This window comes from Leopardus geoffroyi, chromosome E3 (assembly GCF_018350155.1).
Source record: "Leopardus geoffroyi isolate Oge1 chromosome E3, O.geoffroyi_Oge1_pat1.0, whole genome shotgun sequence".
Classification (NCBI taxonomy): Eukaryota; Metazoa; Chordata; class Mammalia; order Carnivora; family Felidae; genus Leopardus; species Leopardus geoffroyi.
In genome coordinates, this window is record NC_059340.1 from 16,270,676 (window position 1) to 16,297,138 (window position 26,463).

Here is a 26,463-nt window from a genome sequence, read left to right on the forward strand (position 1 = left end):
AAAAGTCCTCAGTATTCTTTAAATCCCAGAGGCAGAGATTTGGAGCACACTCAGTTGAATATTTCAAAAGTGACTGCTTCTCTTTACTGAGCAGCAAATACCCAAATGCTTGCTCCTCACCTGCACGAATGTCCCCTGAGCTGCCTCTTTCCATCATCCATTGCTCCTCCTGCTCCAACTGAGAGATCACCTCTGGCTTATAAAGTTGATGCCCTATTCATGGGAAAAATGTATGCCATAGAAGTTTATACTGGGAACAAAACTGTCTCTCAGAACTCATTTCCAACTTTTTTAGTCTTTAGAGCCTCTGGATTTGGAAAGGGGAAACTTCAGAGGCAGCAAAATAAAGCTTACTCATCTCAAACTCAACAAAGTCAAGACCTTTTACCTGAGGAGAAACAGCAGGAAACAAAGGTCCTCTGTCTCCAAGCATTGATTAGCATTCTGTCCTGGCCTGAACTATATTCACAAAAGCTTTGGAAATTTTCACTACTTAAGGAAACAAACCCCTTTAGAATGGTTTCTAGTTTTACAGGGGCAACATCCTTACCCAGTGCGACCAGATTCCTGTAGTTCTCCAGCATCACATCTCGGTAAAGATTCTTCTGAGCAGGGTAGAGCTGGTCCCACTCCTCTCGTGTGAAGTCCACAGCCACATCCTGGAACGTCAGTGATTCCTGAAATATCAAGAACACCCTGCTTAGCCAGACACTGCTTTTTACAGGGGCCCTTTGGGGAAAGGGCAAAGGTGCAACAGTGGCAGTGGCAAAGGTTAGGATGTCTGAACTGTTGAGCTGCCAGTCTTCAAGGCTCTCTCTTGAGTAATTTAGGTCAAAAATTTTAAAACAACAATTACTACCTATCAACTTTTAAGACAGACATAAAGACATGCATGAAATAATGCTTGCTTTTAAGTTTTTTACAGTTTGTTGCAAGGGAAAGACTCTCCTCACCTAAACAATTGAAAAACTATAGGAAATTCATGCTGTAAGATTTCAGAAATGAAAGAATCCAGGATCAGTAGAAATACTGAGGTGTAAGGAGGTGTCAAGTTGGTGGATTTTGTGTATTCTCAACAGATCCTTAACAGATTTTTAAATTTCAGACAGAATTAAGAGAAAGTATTCCAGTGGGTTGGAAAAAAAAAAGCAGCAAGGGCAAACAGGTTGAGAATAGAAGACACATGGTGCATGTGGGGATCAGAAAAAGAAACTATCTTGTTACAGGTAGGAAATTCAAATAAAAAAGGGTGACTTCTAAATTTCCTCCACTGTCAGTGCTTTTTAACAATCCTTTTGCTTTAAGGGACACACCATACAAACACAGGCACATACAAACAATATATATACCTCCCCCTCTTCCCTTACTACCTAACCGTCTCCCACCCCCACCAAATACCACCCATTTCATGGGTATAATAACTCCTCAACCCATCAGAATGAGTGTAGTGTTACAAATAAGTCCTTTCCCCCATAAGGTAATAGTCGATATTTAAATACAGTTCTGGCATTTTACTTATATTAATTTTCATGCTTTGATAACATATCCTTCTAAAATATCTTTCAATTAAGTGACATAGACAATTTAGAGATGAGTCACCAAAGCTGGAAGAAGTTAAATAATTTATCCAAGGACATACAGCTAGTAAATAGCAGGAACTGGATTTTATCTTCAATCTTATTCTAAGACTATGTTCTTTCCATCATACCACAAAGATGTGTTTTCTGCTTCTACAAACATCTTTCCTCTTGTGACTTTTATTTCTAATTTCCATTCTACTTTCCCCATGCTTCTTGCATGCAGTACCAGGGTGAGGAAAACTATTAATTTATTATAGTCTACATTTTTTAATACCTGCATTTGTAGTTCTTTTTTGGCTGTTTTATTTAGTACTTTTTATTTCCTTCTATACTTTCTAATGATTTTTCACTTGGTTACCTGTTTCTTCTATTTTATTCTTTTTAAAAAATATCCTTATTTGAATTCTATTTTTAGGTAGATAATGTATTAATATTAATATAGTTCATAGACAAAAACATATAAAAAGTAGTTAAAAAAAAATCTCTCTCCCAGGCTTCTTTCCTCTCTATCTAGCTCTTGCTCCCAATAGATAATCACTATTTATAATTTTTAGTGTATTTCCCCAAAATTCTTTATGCAAATATGAATATGGATTTTTATTTTCTCCCACTTTTTTTTACCTCAAATGTAACATATTGTATAGATTGTTTTTTTTTTTCATTTTATTTAAAGTTTATTTATTTAATTTGAGAGAGAGAGAGTGAGAGCGAGACCAGGTGCATAAGTAGGGCAGGAGCAAAGAGAGAGGGAGAGACAGAATCCCAAGCAGGCTCCGTGCTTTCAGCGCAGAGCCCTACTTGCAGCTCAAAGTCACAAACTGTGAGGTCATGACCTGAACTGAGATCAAGAGTTGGATGCTTGACTGACTGAACCACCCAGGGGCCCCTCAGTATAGTTTTTAAACTTAAAAAATTTTGACATAACTTCAGACTTAAAGAAAAGCTGCAATAATAAAAAAAAATTCCTCCCTCTCCTCTACCTTTTTCTTTCTATAATTTTTCTGGACCGTTTAAGAGTAAGTTGCAGACATGATGCCCCTTTACCTCTAAAAAATTCAGTGTTTACTCTCTAAACAAGGGATTCTCTTATGTAACAATAGCACAATGATCAAAATCAGGAAATTAGCACTGACACAATACTGTTGTCTAAACTATATACTAATTCCGATTTCATGAAATGTCCTAATAATGTCCTTTATAACAAAAGAAATTTCAAGACCATGTACTACATTTGTCTTCTATCTTTTGTCTCTTTTACTCTGCAGCAGTTACTGAGTCTTTCTTTAAATTTCATAACATAGATATTTGGAAAAGTATAAGCTAGTTATTTTGAGAATAAAACTCTGGTCTTGTCTAATGTCTCCTCAGGAGTAGATTGACACCACACACTTTTGGCAGAGGTAGTACGGAAGGGATACCGGATTCTCGGTGAATCCTATCAGAAGGTACACATTATTGACTCGTTCCATTACCAGCAATTTTGATAATTTGGTTAAGGTGGTTATCTACCAGCAATTTCTACTAGAAAATTACTATTTCATCCTGAAATTTTTAAGTATCTTGTGGGGGAGATACTTTGAGACTATGTAAATATCTTGTTCCTTAAACTTCCATCCACTAGTTTTGGCACTGATACTTCTTGCCTGAATGAATTACATTTATGATGGTTGCTTACTTTTCTAATCCCATCATTCTTTGTATAAGTTGGCTTTCTACTGTGATGAAGAGGTTTCCCTTCTCATTCATTAATTTGTATCAGGTGGGTTTACTTATTTATTTTATTCAGTAAGTTATAATCATTTACTATCACGATTTATTTTAATGCTCAGATTGTCTTAAATTTAGTTGGGAGGAGCCCTTCAAACTGGCTCTGTGTCCTTCAACATTTCCCTATCATTCTCTGAGCACTTTACTTTTTGGGGACATAAAAATGTTCTTTCAAGGTACATTTTGCGCTTTTCTGTCCCAAGGATGGAATTAACAATTTCTTCAAGGATCCATGGTTCCTTCTAGTGGTCAAACACTGAGCGGCTCTGCTTCTAACCAAAGGATCTGTAGGGCTGCCGTGTATCATGTTCTGTTCTATTGGTCAAATACGGAGTGTTATGTCTACTTTCTCTTAATGGAGAGTGGCATTTAAAAACCAAGATGTGGGGGGCGCCTGGGTGGCGCAGTCGGTTAAGCGTCCGACTTCAGCCAGGTCACGATCTCGCAGTCCGTGAGTTCGAGCCCCGCGTCAGGCTCTGGGCTGATGGCTCAGAGCCTGGAGCCTGTTTCCGATTCTGTGTCTCCCTCTCTCTCTGCCCCTCCCCCGTTCATGCTCTGTCTCTCTCTGTCCCAAAAATAAATAAAAACGTTGAAAAAAAAATAAAAAAATAAAAACCAAGATGTGGAGCCTAGGTGTGTTCAATGCTACTAGAATGTTACTGGTTTTAGGCCTTCTAAGTGGTTGTACCTGGGAAATAGAGGTATGTATATAATGATGTATGTATACATGAACACAAATACAACTCTATAACCATTTCTATACTTAGCTGTATATATTATGAGATTACACTGATACCTCTAATTCCAATCCAACATGGCAGAGTTTATTTATCATCTCTTTTCACGCTAACTCATGCCTCTGCACAAAAGAAACCTACAACTTAGAGCTCTGTATTTGCAGTTGCTTTTGCTTTTAGTCTCTGAGTAGAGTCCAATAATTTAGGTTTAAAGGTTAATTCCTTTTCCTGCCTGATTCCTTAAGTGTGGTTATGTCAGTAATTTGAAATACAGTTTAGTTCATTTGTTTCTGCTTGTATTCGATTGTAGGCCCTCCCTGCAAACTCTCTCCCTCTCCCTGCCATTCCCTCTTTCTTTTTCACCCATTCTCATTCAAGCCCTATTGGCAACCAATCTCAGACTAAATTTCAACCTGGTGTTCCTTTTTTCTCAAATGAGCAAATATACATATATGTATGTTTTTATTTCCTCTTCTTTCTTACACAAAAAATAGTGCACTATAGATACTCTTGTATTTTGATTTTTTCACTGAACAGTTTATCCTGGAAATTCCTCCACATCAGTTCATGGTTATCTATCTCATTCTTTTTCATGGCTACAAGGATCTCTCTTGTGTGAATGTTGCACAATTTATTTAACCAGTGTATTAAAAACACTTTAGTTATTTTCTACTCTTGCTATTATAAATAATGCTGCAATGAATTATCTTGTATGTATATTATTTTGCAACTGTGAACAAGTCTGTCTGAAGAATCAATTTCCCAAAATAGGATATCTAGTAAAAGAATACATGAATCTGTAATTCTTTTTTTTTTTTTTTTAATTTTTTTTTCAACGTTTTTATTTATTTTTGGGACAGAGAGAGACAGAGCATGAACGGGGGAGGGGCAGAGAGAGAGGGAGACACAGAATCGGAAACAGGCTCCAGGCTCTGAGCCATCAGCCCAGAGCCCGACGCGGGGCTCGAACTCACGGACCGTGAGATCGTGACCTGGCTGAAGTCGGACGCTTAACCGACTGCGCCACCCAGGCGCCCCATGAATCTGTAATTCTGATATATATTGTCAAACTGATCTTTTATAAAGGTTCTATCAATTTACATGCTATAACAATCTATTGTTGCATAACAAACTACTCCAAAGTTTAGTAGCTCAAAAGAACAATCATTTATTTTGTTTACAAAATCTGAAACATGGGCAAGACTCAACGAGATTAGCTCATCTTTGTCCCATTTGGTTTCAGCTGGGATGGCTCAACTTTGGGCTGTAGGAATCACTTGTAAGATGGCTTGCTCATATGGCTGACAAGTTGGCTGTCAGATGGTGCTCAGACAGGGGTCTCAGTTTCTCTCTGCATGGGTGTCTCAACAAGGTGCTTCTGACTTCTTCATGGGATAGTAGTTGGATCCTGAGTGTAAAATTCTCAAAAGGACCACCTTTTATGACCAAGCTTCAGCAGTCACATTGTTCACTTCCACTATAGTCACAAGCCTATGAAACTGCCCAGATCCAAGGGGAAGATACAGACCCTTACCTCTTAATGGAAAGTTTTCTTTCTTTCTTTTTCTTTCTTTCTTTCTTTCTTTCTTTCTTTCTTTCTTTCTTTCTTTCTTTCTTTCTTCCTTTCTCTTTCTTTCTTTCTTTCTTTCTTTCGTTTTCTTTCTTTCTCTTTTCTTTCTTTCTTTCTTTCTTTCTTTCTTTCTTTCTTTCTTTTTCTTTCTTTCATTCTTTTCTTCCTTTTCTTTCTTTCTTTCTTTCTTTCTTTCTTTCTTTCTTTCTTTTTTCTCTTTTTTTTAAATTTTTTTTTTGGAGAGAGAGAGAGAGGCAGAGGGAGGGGAGAGAAAGAATCTTAAGCAGGCTCCACACTCCATACAGAGCCCTATGTGGGGCTCAATCTCACAGCTGTGAGATCATGACCCGAGCTGAAATGAGGAATTGGATGCTTAACTAAGCCACCCAAGCTCAGATGGAAAGAGTTTTCAAGTCACATTATAAGAGGAGTCTGTGGGATGGGAGAGATTATGCCATTTGTGGAAAATACTCTCTGCCACAGTATATCTTCTAGAATATAAAAATTCACATTCCTCCCACATGCAAAATATACCCATCTTCTTCCCCTAAGCCCCCAAGTTTCATTCCATTATGGCATCAGTTTGAAGTCCAGGATCTTGTCATCTAAATTAGGTCCACATACAGATAAGGATCTTAGAGTGTAGTTCCTCATGTTTGGTTCCTTGAATGATTTCTGTCTATACTATGACCTGTGAACTAAAGAAGTAGTTATTTGGTCCCATCCTGAACTCCTCCCCCCACCCCCAATTTACAGTGGTAGGAAAGGCACAGAAATAATCACTGGAGGTATCCCCATTCAAGTAAATAGCCGTTCATTGTAGTTCTAAAATGTAGCTGAACTGTGCACATGTTGAGAGGTGTGAATGGGAAAGTTTCATTTTCAAATCCAGTAACTCTCGGTTTCTTTATATTTAATGGACCTTTTTTTAGCCTATATTTTTCCTTTTACATTTTACTTTAGGTAGCCAGAAGCTAAAGCAATCAGGGATTTCAATTTTCAACGTGAAAATCTCCTTAGATAGATCATTGGGTTCATTAAGTATATTTCCTATTTTCCTTATTATGAAGGTGACAACATTGCCCATTATTTCTTCTTTGAGGATGTTGTTTCCTCTTCAGGTGGGCTTCTCCAAGGACTGTCTGGTGCTCTTAATGGCAAGGTAGCTGGATTTAGAGCAAGTATCCCAAGAGAATGAGGTGGAAGACTTACTGCTTTTTGACTTGCCTTTGAAGTCACAAAGCTTTACTTCCACTGGTCACAGACCTGCCCAGAGTCATCGGAGGGAATACACACCTCAATGTCTCTTGATGCAATGAGTATCAAAGTCACACTGTAAACGAAGTGTTTCTGATGGGAGATGTTTTGGCCACTTTTCTGAAAAGGCAAGTTGCCACACACTTATACCAGCAATGTAAGAGAGTGCCTGTTTCCCCAAAGCTTTGCCAAGAGATTATGTGACCAGCTTGTGGAAATATCAAACTCATGGCACATGTGAAGCTTGGTGATAAAATATCAAGCTTCTCTAGTTTTATTTATTTTTTTTAAGCTTCTCTAGTTTTAATTTAAACTTTCTCTTGTTACGAGTATATTTGACATTTTCTTTAGGATCTACCTGAATTTTCTTTCCTGTGAATTGTCTTTTTATGTTATTTGTACATTTTTTATTGGATTCATAATCTCTTATTGATTTAGAGACATGTTTTATATATTTCAAAAATTAGCCCACTGTTAATTTGAGTGGCAAAATGTTTTTCATCATTTGACAATGTCTTTTTACTTTGCTTATAGTTTTCTTATCATGCAGACTTTTTGGGTATTTTTAAGGAGTTGAGTCCATCAATCTTTTCTTTTATGGTTTCTGGATTCCCAGTAATTATAAAACCTTTCCTCAGTGAAGGAATTCTCCCATTTTTTAAATTGATGTATAATTGAGATACATTATGTCAGTTTCAGGTATACAACATAATGATTTGACATTTGTATACATTGCAAAATGATCACCACATTAAGTCTACTTATCATCCGTCACCATGCAAAGTTACCACACTTTTTTTTTCTTGTGATGAGTTTTGCTTTCTTAGCAACTTTCAAATTTGTAATATAATATTATTGACTAAAATCCCCCCACTGTACATTACATCCCCATGACTTATTTTATAACTCAAAGCTTATATTTCTTTATCTCCTTCACTCTTTTTGCCCACCTCCCAACTCCCCTCCCCTCTGGCAACCACCAATCTGTTCTCTGTATCTATGAGTTTTGGGGTTTTTTTTTGCTTGTTCATTTGTTTTGTTTTTTAGATTCCAAATATAAGTGAAGTCATGTAGTATTTATCTTTCTTGGACTCATTTCATTTAGCATAATACTCCTGAAGTCCATCTATGTTGTCACAAATGGCAAGACTGCATTTTTTTTATGGCTGACTAGTATTCCCTTGTGCACACACACACACACACATACATACATACATGTACACACACACTACATCTTTTTTAAAATGTTTATTAATTTTTGAGAGACAGGGAAACACAGAGTGCAAGCAGGGGAGAGGCAGAGAGAGAGGGAGACACAGAATCTGAAGCAGGCTCCAGGCTCTGAGCTGTCAGCACAGAGCCTGATGCAGGGGTCCAACCCATGAACTGTGAGATCATGACCTGAGCCAGAGTCTAACGCTCAACTGACTGAGCCACCCAGGAGCCCCCTACATCTTCTTTATCCATTGATGGGACATTTAGGTTGATTCCATATCTTGGTTATTACAAACAATGCTGCAAAGAACATAGGGGGTGCATATATCTTTTTGACTTTGTGTTTTTGTTTTCTTCATATAGATACCCAGAGGTGGAACTGCTGGGTTGTATGGTAGCTCTATTTTTAAATTTTTTAAAGAGTTTATTTATTTATTTTGAGAGAGAGAGAGAGAGGGAGGGAGAGATCACATGCATGAACCAGGGAGGGGCAGAGAGAGAGGGAGAGAGAATCCCAAGCAGCCTCTGTGCTGTTAGCATATAGCTCGATGTGGGGCTTGATCTCATGAACTGCAAGATCATGACCTGAGCTGAAATCAAGAATTGGACACTTAACTGCCTGAGCCATCCAGGTGCTCCTATTTTTAATTTTTGAGGAACTTCCATACTGTTTTCCACAGTAGCTGCACTAATTTACATTCCCACCAACAGTGCACAAGGGTTCCCTTTTCTCCACAGCCTTGCCAACACTTGTTAGTTTTTGTCTTTCTGATAATAGTCAATCTGACAGGTGTGAGGTGATATCTCATTGTGATTTTGGTTTGCATTTCCCTGATAATTAGTGATGTCGAGCATCTTTTCATGTGCCTATTGGCTTTCTGTATGTCTTCTTTGGAAAAATGTCTATTCAGATCGTCTGTCCATTTTTAAAATCAGGTTGCTTGTTTTTCTGTTACTGAGCTGTATGAGTTCTTTATATGTTCTGGATATTAACCCATCATCTGATATGTTATTTGCAAATATCTTCTCCCATTCAGTAGGTTCCTTCTTATTTTGTTTTATTTTATTTTTAAAAAATATTTATTTATTTTTGAGAAGAGAAAGCAAGTGGGGAGGTTCAGAGAGACAGGGGGGCAGAGGATCTGAAACGGTCTCTGCTCTGACAGCAGGAAGCCAGATGGGGACTTGAACTCACCCGTGAGATCAAGACCTGAGCTAAGGTCAGATGCTCAACTGACCAAGCCACCCAAGTGCCTTAATATGTACCTTTTTAATTTTGTTGATGGTTTCTTTCACTGTGCATAATCCTTTTAGTTTGATGTAGTCCCATCTGTTTATTTTTGCTTTTGTAGCCATTGTTTCTGGAGTCAGATCCCAAAAAATATCACTAAGACCAATGTCAAGGAGCTTGCCATCTTTTTTTTCTTCTAGCTATTTTATGGTGTCTGGTGTTACAACTTCCATTTTTTCTTGTAATACTTTTAGGCTTAATTTTTCATATTTAAATCTTTGACCCATTTGAAGACTATTCTTTTTCTTCTTCCAAGTTTTAAATTCCAAATAGTTAACATATACTGTAATATTAGTTTCACATGTAGGATTTAGTGATTCATCACTTACATAGAATACCCAGTGCTCATCACAAGTGCCCTCTTTAACACCCATCACCCTTCATCACCCATCACCCGTCATCCTCCCACCTACCTCCCCTCCAGCAACTCTCAGTTTGTTCTCTATAGTTAAGAGTCTGTTTTATGGTTTGTCTCTCTCTTCCCACCTGCCCCTCCCATGTTCACCTGTTTTGTTTGCAGACTATTTTGATGTAAAGTATGAAGTATGGATTCAACTTTACCTTTTTCCAGATGGCTCTCCAGAAATGCCAACATCAATTATTGAATAAACTATCTTTTCATCACTGGTTTGAGATAACAATCTTCATCATATGAAAATTTCTATTTTTCTTTCTTTCTTTTTTAAAGTTTACTTAATTATTTTGACAGAGAGAGAAAGAGAGAGAGAGAGAGAGAGAGAGAGAGAGAGAGAGAGAATCCCAAGCAGGCTCCACATTGTCAGAGCAGAGTCTGACACAGGGTTCTAACTCATGAACTGTGAGATCATGACCTGAGCTGAAACCAAGAGTTGGACACTTAACTGACTAAGCCACCCAGGCGCCCCACAAATTTCTATTTTTCAAAAAATATTCAGTGCTTCCTTATGTGACAATCATGGTGTTTGAGTGTCATAGATCCTGGGTCTAGAGTTCTCTCTTGTTCAGTAAGAGAGCAGGTCGCAGAATTAAAACGTGAGAGAGGCTAATGTTCTGAGGAGACAAGAGCCCCGAGTAAGGGTCCTTGCTCTGTTTTTATTAAAATCAGAAGTCTTATTGTTGGAGAAATGAATAAAGTGCTGCACTAAAGATGGCCGACGGGACTAAAACAAGCTCTGGTCTCTAGCTTAGAGACTCCTCTTCCGGGTTCTTCTTGCCCTGTTTGCTGTGAGCATGAAAACTCCCACAGATATGGAAGCTGACAACTATAAATTACCCTTCCCACTTGCATTCAGGCTCAGATCTTTGGAGAAAGTCTCCTCTGAGCCCGCCGGTGTTAAATAAATCTCTGAACCACCAAGATCTCCAAGTGCCACTTGTTTTTTCTGCCAGTGTTCCAGCTTGGTTCTGTAACATATTTGGTTGCCTGACCAGGAAACCCAACCGTGCTGTCCCATTGTTGCCACCGGTTTGGAAGAACGGTAAGGCGGTGACAGAGCGAGGAATCGCAAAGAAGGCACGCCCTGCCTGAATTTTGGCAGTCTCCTATTTGGTCGCCTCAGGCTGGCCCCGCTCCATCATTCCTACCGGACTCAAAGAGACTGGTAGGTGAGGACCTGGACCTGACGTCGGAACCAGTAAGGCCGGGGCCCCAAAGTAGTCAGGCCCATCCAAAAGGGTGGATGGGGGAACCTGATCACTCCCCAGAGACTTTAGCACTCTCACGGGTAGAAAATTTTGCAGGAGGGAATGTAATAGCCTCTGGTGTGTGTGTGTGTGTGTGTGTGTGTGTGTGTGAGTGAATGTGCGGCTCAGCCAGGCTTGCCAGTCGAGTTTGAGTTTGTAGCTCCATGGACAGGCACCCTTAAGGTCCCCAAAAGTCTACGGAGTCTGAGTGGGCTCTCCTGTATCGTGGTGAAAGCATACAGTCCAGGGCGGCATCAGAATAGACTCCAATTGCAAGTCACAAAGCTGAGTTCACTACAGCCAAGCCTCACCTAAAGTTTCCCTTGGGAACGCGACCAGTGGAGTATCTGATTGGTCCTCTCATCTGAGGGAATACCCTCCCTTTGTCTGTCTCTGCAACACCGAACACAAGAAAGGAATTAATAATGGGGTCAAAATAGAGTAAGCCTATGATTTTAGAGGTCATGCTCAAAAATTTTAAAAAGGGATTTTCAGGTGATTACGGGGTCAAAATGACACCTGGGAAGTTAAGGACCTTTTGTGAACTAGAATGGCCCATATTCAATGTAGGATGGCCCCTGGAAGGGATATTAGATGCTCAAATAGTGCAGCAGGTTTGGCTGATAGTCACTGGGAACCCAGGTCATCCTGATCAGTTTCCATACATCAACTCCTGGCTTGAAATTGCCTGAAATCCTCTGCCTTGGGTGCAATTCATCCATAGCAAGCAGAGCCAGGCAAAGGTTTGAGCTGTTTTATCCAAAGACTCACCCAGGGAGCCAAAGAAGCAATCCACCACTCCCCTAGTGTTTGCAGGAGACCCAGAGGAAGATCCCATCTTTCCACCACCTATGACTCACTGGGCTCCCTCCCCCCTTCCCCTGAGCTTGAAACTCTCCACCCCTGTCTGTCTCTCCTCCTCCGCTGCTGCTGCCACCCATCCCTCCTCCCCACCCAGACCCAGAGAACCCTCCCTACAAGGGCCAGCAGCCAGACTGTGCCCCAGACCCAGACCTAACACTCTCCAAATGCCTGTAAAGGAGACGAAAGAGCCTGAAAGACAGAATGAGGACAGAATAGTCCAGCCCAGCTGTTCCATGATGTATTATTATCAACCTTTCTCTACAACCAACCTCCTCAATTGGAAACATAACACTCCATCATACTCTGAAAAGCCACAAGCAATGGTCGACTTGATGGAGTCCCTCTTCCAGACCCACTAACCGACTTGGGAAGATTGTCAACAGTTACTCTGTACTCTGTTTAATACAGAAGAAAGAAGAAGAATGAGAGAAACATAACAGTACCCAGAAGATCACGCACCTCTGGGGATCAATGACCCTGCCGTCTGGGCTCAAGCTGCTGCCCCTGATTCAATGCCCAACATGGGATTTCACCACAGGAGGAGGACAAGCCCACATCTGACAATACCAGGAAGCCCTCCTTCGGGGAATCTGAACTGGAGCCAAAAATCCCATGAACATGACTAAAATATTGTCAGTCACACAGCAGCCTGGGGAGTCTCCCAGACACTACTATGAAAGACTATGTGAGGCATACCGTGTATACACTCCGTTTGACTCCCAGGCACCAGAAAGTCATCAAATGGTAAATACCTCTTTTGTGGCACAGGCTTCCCCAGATATCAGAAGAATACTTCAGAAGTTGGAGGGCTTTGCTGGGGTGAATATCACTCAGCTGATAGAGGTCACCAATAAAGTTTTCAGGAACAGAGAAGTTGCAGCCAAAAGAGAAGTGGAGAGAAGACTAAAAAGAAGGCCACCTTTCTTGCAGCAGCACTGAAAGAAATAGACACTGCAAAGATGGGAAGACCCCAACCACCAAAAAGGGGGAAGCCCAGAGCCCCCTTAGCAAAGGACCAACGTGCATACTGCAAAGAGAAGGGACACTGGTAGAATGAATGTCCGAATTGGAAGGGGCCCTCAAAACCCAGCTGATATTGGCAGGAATCTCGAGGCGAGGACCTCATTGGTCTGGCCAGGATAGAATCAGACTGAGGGGGACTGGTCTCTTTCTCTTTTGGCCCCCATGAGCCCACGGTTGAAATGAAAGTAGGCAGCTGAACAATAACTTTCATGGTTGACACTGGGACTAAACACTTGGTTGTTACTTCCCCGGTAGCCCCTTTCAGCCAAAAGACAGCAACCATACTTGGAGCTACTGGGACATGGGTGATACAAGAGCTCTTCTGTCAAGCTCAACAATGTGAACTTGGGGGTCACAAGGTCTGGCATGAGTTCCTCTACTTACCTGACTGCCTGATTCCTCTCCTGGGCCAAGATCTGCTCTCCAAACTTGGGGCCAGATAACTTTTGAACCCACTGGACACACTAGCCTCCAATTAAACCCAAGGCAGAAGGAAACCCTGGTCTTGGTGATTACCCTGCCAAGGGAAGAATGGAGACTATTCTGTGCCCAGGCCCTACCCTGTAACCCCTCAGAATTCAGGCTTACATTCCCCTCTGTATGGGCTGAAGATAATGCACTTGGACTAGCTTGGAGTCGGGCCCCCATCATTGTTGACCTGATCCCTGGAGCCCAACCTCAGAGACAAAGGCAGAACCCCTTCCACTTGAGGCTAGAATGGGTACACAAGAGCACCTGACCAAGCTCAGAGAGGAAGGTATTCCAATTGAGTGCCAATCAGCTTGGAATACCCCACTCTTGCCAGTCAAGAAGCCAGGAGGAGGATACAGACCAGTACAGGATTTGAGGGCCATTAACAAAGTGACTGTTTCCTTACACCCAGTGGTTCTGAACCCATTTACTCTCCTCAGCCAAATTCCAGGGTCAGCCAGATGGTTTACATGCCTCAACCTAAAGGATGCTTTCTTCTGCCTCTGCCTGGCTCCTCAAAGTCAACCACTGTTTGCCTTTGAATGGACTGAGCCTGTTACTGGGTGCCAGATGCAGCTGACCTGGATATGACTTCCCCAAGGCTTCAAGAACTCACCCACATTTTTGGGGGAAGAATTAGCTGCAGACCTCACCAGCTTTCCAAGGGAAACCACAGGGTGTGTCCTCCTCCAATATGTAGGTGACCTCCTCCTTGCCAGCGACACCCAAGAAGGCTGTATGAAAGGTACAAAGGCCCTCCTGCAGCTCCTATCCTACTTGGGGTAACGGGCCTCTTGTAAAAAGGCACAGATTTGCCAGCAGCAGGTCCAATACTTAGGCTTCCTCCTCACAAAAGGAAAAAGAAAACTAGGACTGGAAAGGAAGAAGGTTATCACCACACTGCCACAGCCCCAAACAAAATGAGGCTTATGTGAATTTTTAGGGGCTGCAGGGTTCTGTCGCATTTGGATCCCTGGATTCTCAACCATAGCGAGGCCCCTCTATGACCTGTTGGGAGGGCCAGACTGGGAGCCCCTCACATGAACTGACGAGGCAAGGGCCGCTTTCACAGAAATAAAGTTGGCTCTGGGACGAGCCCCAGCCCTGGGCTTGCCCGACACAGAAAAGCCCTTTAACCTCTTTGTACATGAAAAGGACAAAATAGCCCTTGGAGTGCTCACTCAGAGCATGGGGCCTTGGCAATGGCCAGTGGCCTAACTGTCAAAAAAAACTTGATCCTGTGGCTGCAGGATGGCCACTGTGCCTCAGAGCGCGGCAGCCACAGTCCTGCTCATCAAGGAGGCAGACAAACTCACACTGGGACAAACACTTAATGTTAAGGTCCCACACGCGGTCATGTCCCTCATGAGTACCCAAGGATATCATTTCCTCTCCAATTCTCAGCTGACACAATATCAAGGCCTTCTCTATGAAAACCCAAGGGTCACTCTCAAAACAGTAAGAACACTAAACATGGCCACCTTCTTTCCCACGGAAGAGGGAGAACACGACCATGACTGTTCCGAAGTAGTGGATGAAGTCTACACCAGCCGCCTGGACCTCCAAGACCAGGCTATAACAAACCCAGAGATCACCCTGTTCAGCAATGGGAGCAGCTATTTACAAGAAGACAGCCAAAGAGCAGGATATGAAGTAACCACAACCACCGAAGTTCTGGATGCTGAGGCTTTGCCAGAAAGATGGTCAGCACAATGAGCTGAACTGTAAGCCTTAAACCCCAGCCCTCATCCTTAGCAAAGGTAAATGAGTTAACATCTACACAGTATGCCTTCGCTACTGCGCATGTACACGGGGCCATCTATAAAGAAAAAAGACCTCCTTACTGCAGGGAAAGCTGCAGAGAAAACTATCAAAAACAAGGAAGAAATACTAAAGCTTCTTGAGGCTGTTTGGCTCCCAGACAAGGTAGCTATCCTACACTGTAAGGGACACCAGAAAGGAGATGACCCCATATCTCAAGGAAATTGCCTGGCTGACAAAACAGCCAGAGCAGCCACCTGTGGTGATCTAGGTGAAGCTCCTCCCTACACTATGACTCTTGCACCCCAGAGGGAAGCCTCCCCGCCCCTGTACACAAATGAGGAAAGAAGTTGGGCCTCGACAGAAGGGGGCACATTAAGCAAAGAGGGATGGTGGGTCATGCCAAATGGGCACATCTTTGTCCCGTTGTCTATGGGAAAACACCTAGTGAAGGAATATCACCAACTCACGCACCTAGGGAAAACTGCACCAGAGGCCCTCCTCAAAAAGAACTACTATATCAGCCAGCTGCTGGCATTATGCCGAGCTGTCAGTGAACGATGTGTCACGTGTGCCAAAAACAATGCTTGGTCTGCCCCATGGCCCCCGCCTGGCACACAAAGGAGGGAGGCCACCCCTTTCGAAGATTTAGAGGTGGACTTTACCGACATACAACCAAATAAAGGATTCAGGTACCTTCTTGTAATCATCTGCACATATTCGGGATGGATCGAAGCATTCCTGATCAGAATAGAATGAAGTCGCGAGGTGGCCAAAGCTCTTCTACGGGAGATTGTGCCTCGGTTTGGTCTACCCTTAACCATACACAGTGATAATGGACCTGCGTTTGTGGCAGACATTATACAAACCCTGACAAAGTCCCTTAACATTACCTGGAAACTGCACACTGCTTACCAACCCCAGAGCTCAGGGAAAGTAGAGCAGATGAACTGAACCCTCAAGGAAACCCTGGCTAAGTTCCACCAAGAGACTAATTGCCCATGGCCAGATTTACTACCGCTAGCCCTCTTGCATGCCTGATGCATGCCTGGGGCACTAGGATTCTCCCCTTTTGAGTTATTATATCAGTGACTCCCCATGTTTAGGAAAACTTTCAGGAGACCTACACCAGACTGGAGACAAGGGAATAAGAGAACAGCTCCAGACCTTGGGGGGTAGTCCTAAACAAGTTACAGAGATACACCATAGAGAGGGCCCCAATTTCCTTAGGGACTCTCGTTCACCCCTTTCTGCCAGGAGACTCTGTGTGGGTCAAAGATTGGAAGAGGGAACGTCTTAAACCACGGTGGACTGGGCCTCATACTGTTATTCTAACAACTCCTACAGCCCTTAAAGTTTCAGGTATTACCCCATGGGTCCATCAATACAGAGTTAAGAAGGCCAGCTCAGAAGAACCCACAACTTGGCGAAGTGATCCAGATCCAGTCAACCCGCTTAAACTGACCCTCAAAAGGGACACTGGCCCCTGAGACTTCCAGCCCTGCTCCAGCCACACCCTGGCTGTCCTGCGCACAGCAGAAGCTTGAGGAATCAACACGTGAACCTAGCCCAGGGGTTTGGATGCAACTCTGCCAGCCCTTGCCCCTTACTGGTGTCATAGCACTAATCTTACAACTTTTAAAAATTATTTTTTTTACATTTATTTATTTTTGAGACAGAGCACAAGTGGGGGAGAGGCAGAGAGAGAAGGAGACACAGAATCCGAAGCTGGCTCCAGGCTCTGAGCTGTCAGCACAGAGCCCAATGCGGGGCTCGAACTCATGAACTTCGAGATCGTGGCCTGAGCCGAAGTTGGACGGTCAACCGACTGAGCCACCCAGGCGCCACCTAATCTTACTTCTTACTATTGGGCTGATAGAGACTGCACCAACAAGCTGGACATGAGACAAAAGATGCATGCTGGGTCTCACATACCTCCTCTGGATGGGAGGATTATTAAGTATTGCCTGCATATTATGATAACCTCTCTCACCCTCTCAACTGTTGCTTACCCACTTTGCTCCCAGGATTGTTATGTGACAATAAAGGGGTCAAGGGCGTTCAGCGCCTTCACCTCCCTCCACAAAGATCGCTACAAGGGAGAAACACTCTCTGTCAGTCACCCGGTGCCCCAAGGACTAAGTATTGGATGACAGAGATAACCCAAAATGTCAGGAACCCATGTCACAACAAGGGCCTCCAGAGAGGGAAGCTTGCTACCTTACCTTACCTTCCTCAATGAGGGATCTCGGACGGGGGAGGGATGCAAGACACAGCCCTTCAAAAGCTTATAAAGGATACCCAGGATAGGGTAATATAAGCCATAAAGGTGACCATTCCCCCAGCAGCCTACCAGGGTTTGAACCTTTCAGGCTTCAATCAGATATTTACCAATTCCCCACTCCAGTGTTGGACTAACACTACTCTACAAGTCCTCCATAAAATAGATAATCACACCCAAACCTGCTGGATGTGTTTGCCCCTCAGCAGAAGGGCTTACTTAGCCACTCCTATCCATTTGACTTGTGAAGCTTCTGAAAATCTCAAAACCAACACTTCTGTCTTAATTGGACCCCTGGCCCCTGGGATCCGTCTCACAAATGCTGACAATCTAATCTGTACAGTCCCTGAAGGTATGAATGGTAACTCTCTATACAGAAGAAATATAACCTTAAAGAGGAATACAACCCTATGTTCAACCCCTGGGTTGTTCTATCTATGTTCTAATTCAGCCTACCAATTGCTTAGAGGCCAACTGGACTCAGATATGTTATTCCGTCTTCCTAACTCCAGAGATATCCATATACACTGAAGATCAGTTCCTAACAGCCTTTAGCCCCAAGTCCTGGACTAAACAGGTAATCCTGCTACTCATTCTGATAGGAGCAGGAATTGAGACAGGAATAGGGACTGGAATAGGGGGCACAGGTTCATCCATAGGACTGTACCATAGACTATCTCAAGAGCTGAATGAAGACATGGAACAGGTGGCAGATTCTCTCGTAACCTTACAAAGCCAAATAAACTCTCTGGCAGCAGTGACCCTCCAAAATAGGAAAGCCCTCAACCTCCTCACTTCAGAAAAAGGAGGGAATTGCATCTTTCTGGGGGAGGAATGTTGCTATTTCATAAATCAGTCAGGAATAGTTACAACTAAGGTTAAGGAGCTCAAGGAAAGAATTCAACATAGACAACAGGAAAATATCAATCAATGGAAAGGATGGGATCTCACGGATTGGGCATCCTGGCTTTCTGCCCTGATGGGGCCTCTCCTCTCCATAATTTTACTTATATCCATTGGCCCCTGTATACTGAATGCCATGATACATTTTATTGAAAACACTGTTGCTTGCCAAACTACTGCCCATATCTTAGCCTTCTGAGAGTACCAACCTATAAAACTGAAAGGTGATGCCTACTAAAAGTTTTTTTTTTTTTAATTTTTTTTTTCCCAACGTTTATTTATTTTTGGGACAGAGAGAGACAGAGCATGAACGGGGGAGGGGCAGAGAGAGAGGGAAACACAGGATGGGAAACAGGCTCCAGGCTCTGAGCCATCAGCCCAGAACCTGACGCGGGGCTCGAACTCACGGACCGCGAGATCGTGACCTGGCTGAAGTCGGACGCTTAACCGACTGCGCCACCCAGGCGCCCCCTAAAAGTTTTTTTAAAAGGCATCAAAAGGGGGAATGTTGGAGAAGTGGATAAAGTACAACAAAGATGGCTGACTGGACTAAAACAAACTCTGGTCTCTAGCTTAGAGACCCCTCCTCTGGGTTCTTCCTTTGTTTGCTGCGGCATGAAAACCAACCCTCCCTCCCCCAACACACACACAAATATGGAGGCTGATAACTATAAATTACCCTTCCTGCTTGCATTCGGGGCTCAGATCTTTGGAGAAATGGTCTCCTCTGAGCCCGCCGGTGTTAAATAAATCTCCAATCCACCAAGGTCTCCAAGTGTCGCTTGGTTTTTCTGCCAGCGTTCCAGCCTGATTCTGTAACAAACTGACTGAGCCACTCAAGCGCCCCTTCTCCATCTAGTTGTAAGTTATTATTTTCTATCATCTACAATGTGGTAGTAGCTTCCTAAGTGGTTCTCTCCCCCTTCCTTTCTTGCCTATCAAAAATTCATTTGTTATATAGCACACATCTGGGTGATCTTTAAAGTGGAATTCAGTTAATTATTATGTTACTATCCTGCTTAAATTCCCCCAAGACTTTCTACCTCATTTAGAATAAAACCCAAACTTTTCTTGCATAAGAAAGTCCTGCATACTTAGGCCATGTATACTTCTCCAAGCTTATCTCAAGTCATTCTCTCCCTCCCTCCACTCCAACAATGGTGGCCTTCTTTTAACTTCTCAAATACACCCATAGCTTTTACACATGATGTTAAATGCTCTTTTTCACTTACTTCTTTTAACACTTGTATAACCTTTACATTTCACCTTAAATTTCACTTCCCCAGAGAGTTTTTTCTTGATTCCCTAATGCACATTCACAGCCTCTTATTCTTATTTTGTATAATAAACACCTCAATTTGCAAGTGAGTGGACGTTTCTGTTAGACTCTAAGCAACTTGGATTTAGGAACGTCTATTTTGCTTACTGATGTGTATCTGATGCCAAGCACAATTTCTGGTACATAGTAGCTGCTCAAAAAATACTTGATGAATTAACCATCTTTCTTTTTTCTTTTTTAAGTTTATTTTGAGAGAGAGAGAGAGAGAGACAGAGACAGAGACAGAGAGACAGAGAGCGAGCACTAGCAGGGGAGGGGCAGAGACAGAATCCCAAGCAGGCTCTGTCCTGACAGTGCAGAGCCCAACACAGGGCTCAATCTCATGAATCATGAGATCATGACCTGAGCTGAAATCAGGAGTCTGTCACTTAAGTGACTGAGCCACCCAGGTGCTTCTGAATCATCTTCTTTCTTTCTTTTTTTTTTTTTTCAACGTTTATTTTATTTTTGGGACAGAGAGAGACAGAGCATGAACGGGGGAGGGGCAGAGAGAGAGAGGGAGACACAGAATCGGAAACAGGCTCCAGGCTCTGAGCCATCAGCCCAGAGCCTGACGCGGGGCTCGAACTCCCGGACCGCGAGATCGTGACCTGGCTGAAGTCGGACGCTTAACCGACTGCGCCACCCAGGCGCCCCTGAATCATCTTCTTTCTTAACATAATAAGTGGTTCTGGAAAATTAAAACAAACTTCTTTGGCTAGAATGCCAAGAAGCAGATATATCACCTTAGTTCTTGATGTCTTTCTATTCCTGTCTGTGGGGAGCCTTATAATTAAGAATAAACCTAATAAATCTATTCCCTGCAACCCAAAGATTCCCAAAGCACTAATGTACCAAATAAACGCTCAGCTCCAGCTGCCAGTCTTCTTATTGTCCCTGCTCTTGCACAAGTTTTATTTCCTGTCTGCAGTGCTCCTGTCTACTTCAGTCCCCAAATTCTACCCAATATCAGCACAAATTCAAACTCTATCTTCTTCATGAAGTCTACCCTCATCATTCTGGTCTCAAACAGATTTCTCCCTTCTCTGAGTACCTGGTGTATTTTGTTGCATTCTACACTCATAGGAGCATCCAACAGTACACTTTTTTAAGTGCTGTATGGTGTAGACCTGTAAAAATCTCCTCCAATGAATTTATTGGCTACCTACAGATAATGATTATTTCATATAATTTGGGACAAGAGAAATCCTCCTGTTGAGGGAAACAAAGACAAGAAAAATGTAGTTTAAATTAAATCCCCTTACAGCTTGCAGACCACTGATAGATACCAGAGACCTGTAGAGTGTAAAATTCCTCAAGGAGTTTGTGGCTGCCTTAGTGCATTAATGTTTACATTTCATTACAATCTAAAAGCAACCTTATCTTGACAATAGCTAAGTCTTCAGGGTCCAGTAAGACCCTGCTTTCACCATACAGAAATTCCTTAGAAACTAATTTTTTCTTCATCTAACCCCGCTCCCTCCACAAACTTAAAAGTATATAATCAGTTGCTCCTCCCAATCCCAGTGCAGCTCTTTCTGCCTACGGGTCCTGTCCTCGTGCTTAAATAAAATCACCTTTTTGCACCAAAAAAAAAAAAAAAAAAAAAAAAAAAGTCTTGAGAATTCTTTCTTAGCCATTTGTTTATGAACCCCACTTCAAATTTCATCACTCCTATCTGAATTAATTGATACTGGTAGCTGGTGTGTTAAGCTAAAAAGCTGTTAAAGTTGAGATCCATAAAAGATATCTTAAACATTTTCATTTGAAATTATAAATGTATATTCATTTGCTCATCTTTTGATGCAAATCTAAGCCTCTTCTATGAGAGTGATTTTAATGATTGAGTGCCCATACCCATAATACATCAGTTTTTGTTTCATTAAAGTGGAACAAGCAAGTGACACTTGGGAAATTATACGAGTGTAGAATCCTCTGAGATTTTTATAATTTTACTTCAGTGTTTTACAGTTTTCTCACACATAATTTGATAGCAATTAAAAAAAAAAGTGGCATTTATAAGGTCTTTCCAAAGCATTCAACTAGTTTTCATAGAAACAACTCCTTGTCATAGTTACACCTTATCACTTTACATAATACTTAAATTATGGAATAGTAACAACAGGCTTAAACAGATTTTGTAAGAGATACAAGAGATTCTTGATAAACACTGTCTTGTGGCAGATGTCCTCAGGTATATTTAATAATGTCATTAGCTCCAAAAAGTCATACTTGGGCATCATTCATTGTTTACAGAGAGAATGACAAGTGTTGTTTAAAGTCCGGTGAGCTGTTTAAGTAAAAGGTGATTAAAAGATAGTCAATGGCTTCTTTTGTTTCCTTTAAAACATCTAGAACAGACATGAGCCCATGATCTTGTAAAAATACTGGAAGGAGAGAAGAGTTATAAAGGATATATAAGGCAAATGGGAAACATCTTACAGAGATTATCATTTGCCATAAAAGTCTAAAGGGCTCTGGATTCACAACTGAGAACTGAAAAATAAAAGTGCCCACATTCTTAGAACTATAACAGCATTTCCGAGGAGAATAAAAGTGAACTTACCTGAGACCTGACTATCTGTGATTCATCATTCATTTCCTTCTCTTCCATGTTCCCTCTTTGGGAAAGTATAACATTCTGAGAGGGCATAACTAAGAAAAAGAGCAAAGAAGCATCTGGTCAATATGTGATAACACTGAAACTAACTCTTAGAGTTTTTGCTTTGTGTTAGGATGGCAGTTTAGAGAGAAGCCCTCTAAGACATAAGCTCAAAGGCTGGATAACTTAACCATGACATTCTTGCTCTTCCAACATACTGAGGAATTCAGTGTAGGACTTTCTCTTATTGTGGCATATGGGAAGCTCAAGGAAGTTCAGTGATTTCAGCCCTGGCTACACACTTGGGGGATGTTCTGAAAATGCAAATGCTAAGATTTGGATAAATCCAATATTATACAAATTGGTCTACGATGACCCTGGGCAACAGCATTTTAAATTCTAAAGTCTCCAAGTGACTTCTTTTTTTTTTTTTTTTAATTTTTTTTCCCCAACGTTTATTTACTTTTGGGACAGAGAGAGACAGAGCATGAACAGGGGAGGGGCAGAGAGAGAGGGAGACACAGAATCGGAAACAGGCTCCAGGCTCTGAGCCATCAGCCCAGAGCCTGACGCGGGGCTCGAACTCCCGGACCGCGAGATCGTGACCTGGCTGAAGTCGGACGCTTAACCGACTGCGCCACCCAGGCGCCCAAAAGTCTCCAAGTGACTTCTAAGTAAGGAGATGAAAACCACTGATATGAGCTGATACAGAAAACATATGTTGAGAGCCTGATCTTATTTTTAAGGGGATACATTCATCCCCAAACTCAAACTCCAGAGATCTTCTCTCCTTTACTCTCTTTAAGCTGATCTTCCTGGGCCATCTTGATCTTGGGGTTGTGAGTTAGAGCCCCATGTTGGGTGAAGAGATTACTCAAAAAGAAAATCTTTAAAGATGATTTTTCTAATACACAAAGGAGATTTCACTCTTCTCATTTTTCAAAATGTTCACCTTCCTGTTTGAGTATGTGGATTCAGTCTTCCACCAGGATTACCACACCTCTTTGCAGTTCTTAAGTTATAATGCCATCAAAACTTTGCTTTCTTCTAGAAGGACAGTCAGGAGATACACCAGTACTAACAGCTTCAGTGTCCTTGTCAGTCCCTGAAAGCTGATTTTCCAATGCCTTATGGAAAACAATCACTCACTCCCAGGTATTAAAAGTGCTTCATCTCTGATGAGAACCTCAGGAGCCAATGGCTATCCACAAGAATGACTTCTCAGGGCAGCCACTCTTGGAATCTTGCCTTGTTCATGCAAGGTTGACATGTGGGGGTTCCTCAAAGCGGCTATTACTTTTTCCCCCTAAAGGCATCAGTCCTTCATGAACAGACTTCACTATGATACTCAAATCTCCCTTCTGACAGGAATCTTGTGAGATACTATATCAGGTGTAGCACATGTAATGAGATGCACCAGTCTTACAAAAGAAGTCCAGCAGTCTCAGTCACTTAGTGACCCAGAGAGTCTGTAAAGAAACATACAAACTATCTGTTCATACTTCACAGTATGGTGTGGAATTTTTAAAAACAATCAAAAAGCATTTCTAGAATTTCTCAGATTCACACATTACAAAAAGCAGATATATACAGATCCATCAACCAAAAACAAACTTTAGCTTTAGTTCTTACCCATCCTCTTCTCAGAATAGAAAACATGTGGTCCGTGCCTAGTGAAAGATTTTCAGAAGACTTTCACCAACATCAACAACAGAGCAAAATATCTTGATCTGCTGATAAGCATGAAAGAAAACATTCTTTTTTCTGTGCACAACGTTTGGCCTGAAAAATTTCTCCCAAAAGCTAGTGATGGTATTAAAGAATGAAGTCGTTCCTGAGAAGTAAGTTTTTTTAAGAAGAGAAAATCACAGTTCCAGTGGAATGGCCTTGTTAGATGAGGAAGCCAATCACTGCCCAAGATAGGGCATGAATTCAACATTTTACAACCAGTTGACTAAGAGGTACACCTTTCAGGAGTAATTTAAAAGCATTTTAAGAATCAGGGCCTGGGGCGCCTGGGTGGCTCAGTCGGTTAAGCGTCCAAATTCAGTTCAAGTCATGATGTCATGGTTTGTGGGTTCAAGCCCAGCATCGGGCTCTGTGCTGACAGCTCAGAACCAGGAGCCTGCTTCAGATTCTGTGTCTCCCCCTCTCTCTCCCCCTCCCCTGTTCTCTCTCTCTCTCTCAAAAATAAATAAACATTAAAAAAAACAACAACAACAGGTCCTATTTCACCAAGCAAAAGCTCTAAAAGGGTCCTATTCTCTGAAGAGCCAGACAGAATCTATGAGAATGCTCTGATGGTTTCAACCCAATCACCTCAAAACCACTTACAAAATAATAAATAATCACAATAATAAAAAACAGCATTTACCAAGTTAGGCAGAACAGGGTTTCTCCTTCATACGTGTGAACCCAAGGGGATAAAGAGCATGTCAAATATATATTGCTTGCTAACTTAGTTATTTGAGAATTTTCTTATGGCATCTGATGAGACTAAGTTTCCAGAGAACACACGTTGGAAGCACTGATTTAGTTCTCAGCTTTTTGGTTTAAAGGAGGATTCTGAAGCTGAAGATCATAGAACTAAGTGAAAGAGCTGGTTCTAGAACCTAGGTCTCCTGGTTCACAGCCCTAGGTTCCTTCTAGTATACTCTGAAGTTCTTCTTAGTACCTGTTCTCTCCCTTTTCATTTTTTAATCTGATCCCCTTCTCAAAATTTCCCTTTTAATTCCTGTATTGGAAACACACACACATAAAACCCCCCAAACCAACCACTCTCCATCCCCAAACTGTGTGTAATTTTTCATACAATACACATGTAGTCCTTTCCAGAGAAGCCTGTGGTATCACCACAGGCTTTTTCAAATATGTAACCATGATGGCTTGGAAAGTAAGTAATTCCCATGACTGCCTAAGGAATACTAAAATTATAATCAATTCAGATGAAGAATGACTTCCGGCTTAACACCCTTTTTCCTCCAAGCTTTTCCAAAAATCTGAGTGAACTTCCTTGACCATGTATATATTAACGTATATATACATGTCCAGGTTCCACCCAAAAACTGTTGAGATGAAGTCCGGCATCTATACATTTTTTAAGTGCCTCACAAGTGATTTTTAAGCAAGCAGGAATTCAGAACCATTATCAGAGCCTCTAATTTTGTTAACGTCTTCAATGCCAGTGATTTTCGCCATCATTCTACTTCTGTCACCCACTTTCGGTGCCATAGTAGTTCTGAAGTTTCTTCCCTTACAAAATGCTAGACTATGAATCAGGAAACCTTATGTTATAGACTGGATGGGAAGAAAGTGAAGACAGGGGTGGCTTGGGGTGCCTGGGTGGCTCAGTCGGTTGGGTGTCCAACATCGGCTCAGGTCATAATCTCGCTTGTGAGTTCAAGCCCCACGTCGGGCTGGGTGCTGACAGCTCAGAGCCTGGAGCCTGCTTCAGATTCTGTGTCTCCCTCTCTCTCTCTCTGTGCCCCTCCCCCGCTCATGCTCTGTCTCTCTCTCTCAAGAAGTAAACATTAAAAAAAAAAAAAAAAAAGACAGGAGTGGCTTAGTATAGGGGAAAAATAGAAAAAAAGAGCAATGTTTATCAAAGTGTGGTCTGCAGATCACTTGAATCACACAGCATTTGCTGAAAAGCAGATTCACTGGTTCAATCCCAGACCTAATGAAATGGCATCTCTGGGGGAGTATTCTTGGCCTAGGGATTTGCCTTAAAAAATGTTTCTTCTCTAGGATCAAACCATTCTCTCCAGCCTCCCTACAGGCCTGAATCTAGCATATATCTTCTCAGTCCTTGATCTGCAACTTGATCTTTCATTTTATTGACTTCTGTCATAATTTAAAACCATATAAGATCTCTCCCAGCATTAAAAACTTTCACTGGCTATATGCCCTTTCGTAACTAATATCCATTCTTTTTTCAAGGCTACAGCTCTTCAAAGGATTGTTAGTACTTGTCTCTACTTCTTCATTACCCATTTATTTTTCAATTATCTATGATCTTTCTTCTGTTTTGCCATCAGCACACCGCTAAAATTGCTCTGGTTAGGAATGCCAACAACACTTTTGTTCATGCAATGGGCTTTATTACTTCCTGAGCTCTGATGGGTATCTGACATTACTAACAGCTGTGTTTTGCTTTATGTC

General features: G+C 41.9%; 1 protein-coding gene across 9 annotated transcripts in view; it reads right to left on the minus strand.

Moving 5' to 3' along the window:
* ZNF713 (zinc finger protein 713) overlaps positions 1-26,463 on the minus strand; it is a 48,763-nt gene that overhangs the window by 13,061 nt on the left and 9,239 nt on the right. For 3 of the 9 annotated variants that reach the window (XR_006708045.1, XM_045460210.1, XM_045460211.1), the window contains exons 2-4: positions 22,267-22,355; positions 551-677; positions 121-213 (exon numbers count right to left, since the gene is read on the minus strand). Coding sequence is in view for 8 of the 9 variants with exons in the window: in XM_045460210.1 (XP_045316166.1) it covers positions 121-213; positions 551-677; positions 22,267-22,355 (309 nt within the window). In the remaining variant the exon portion in view is untranslated. The other 6 variants (XM_045460212.1, XM_045460213.1, XM_045460214.1 and 3 more) reach the window with 6 other exon arrangements.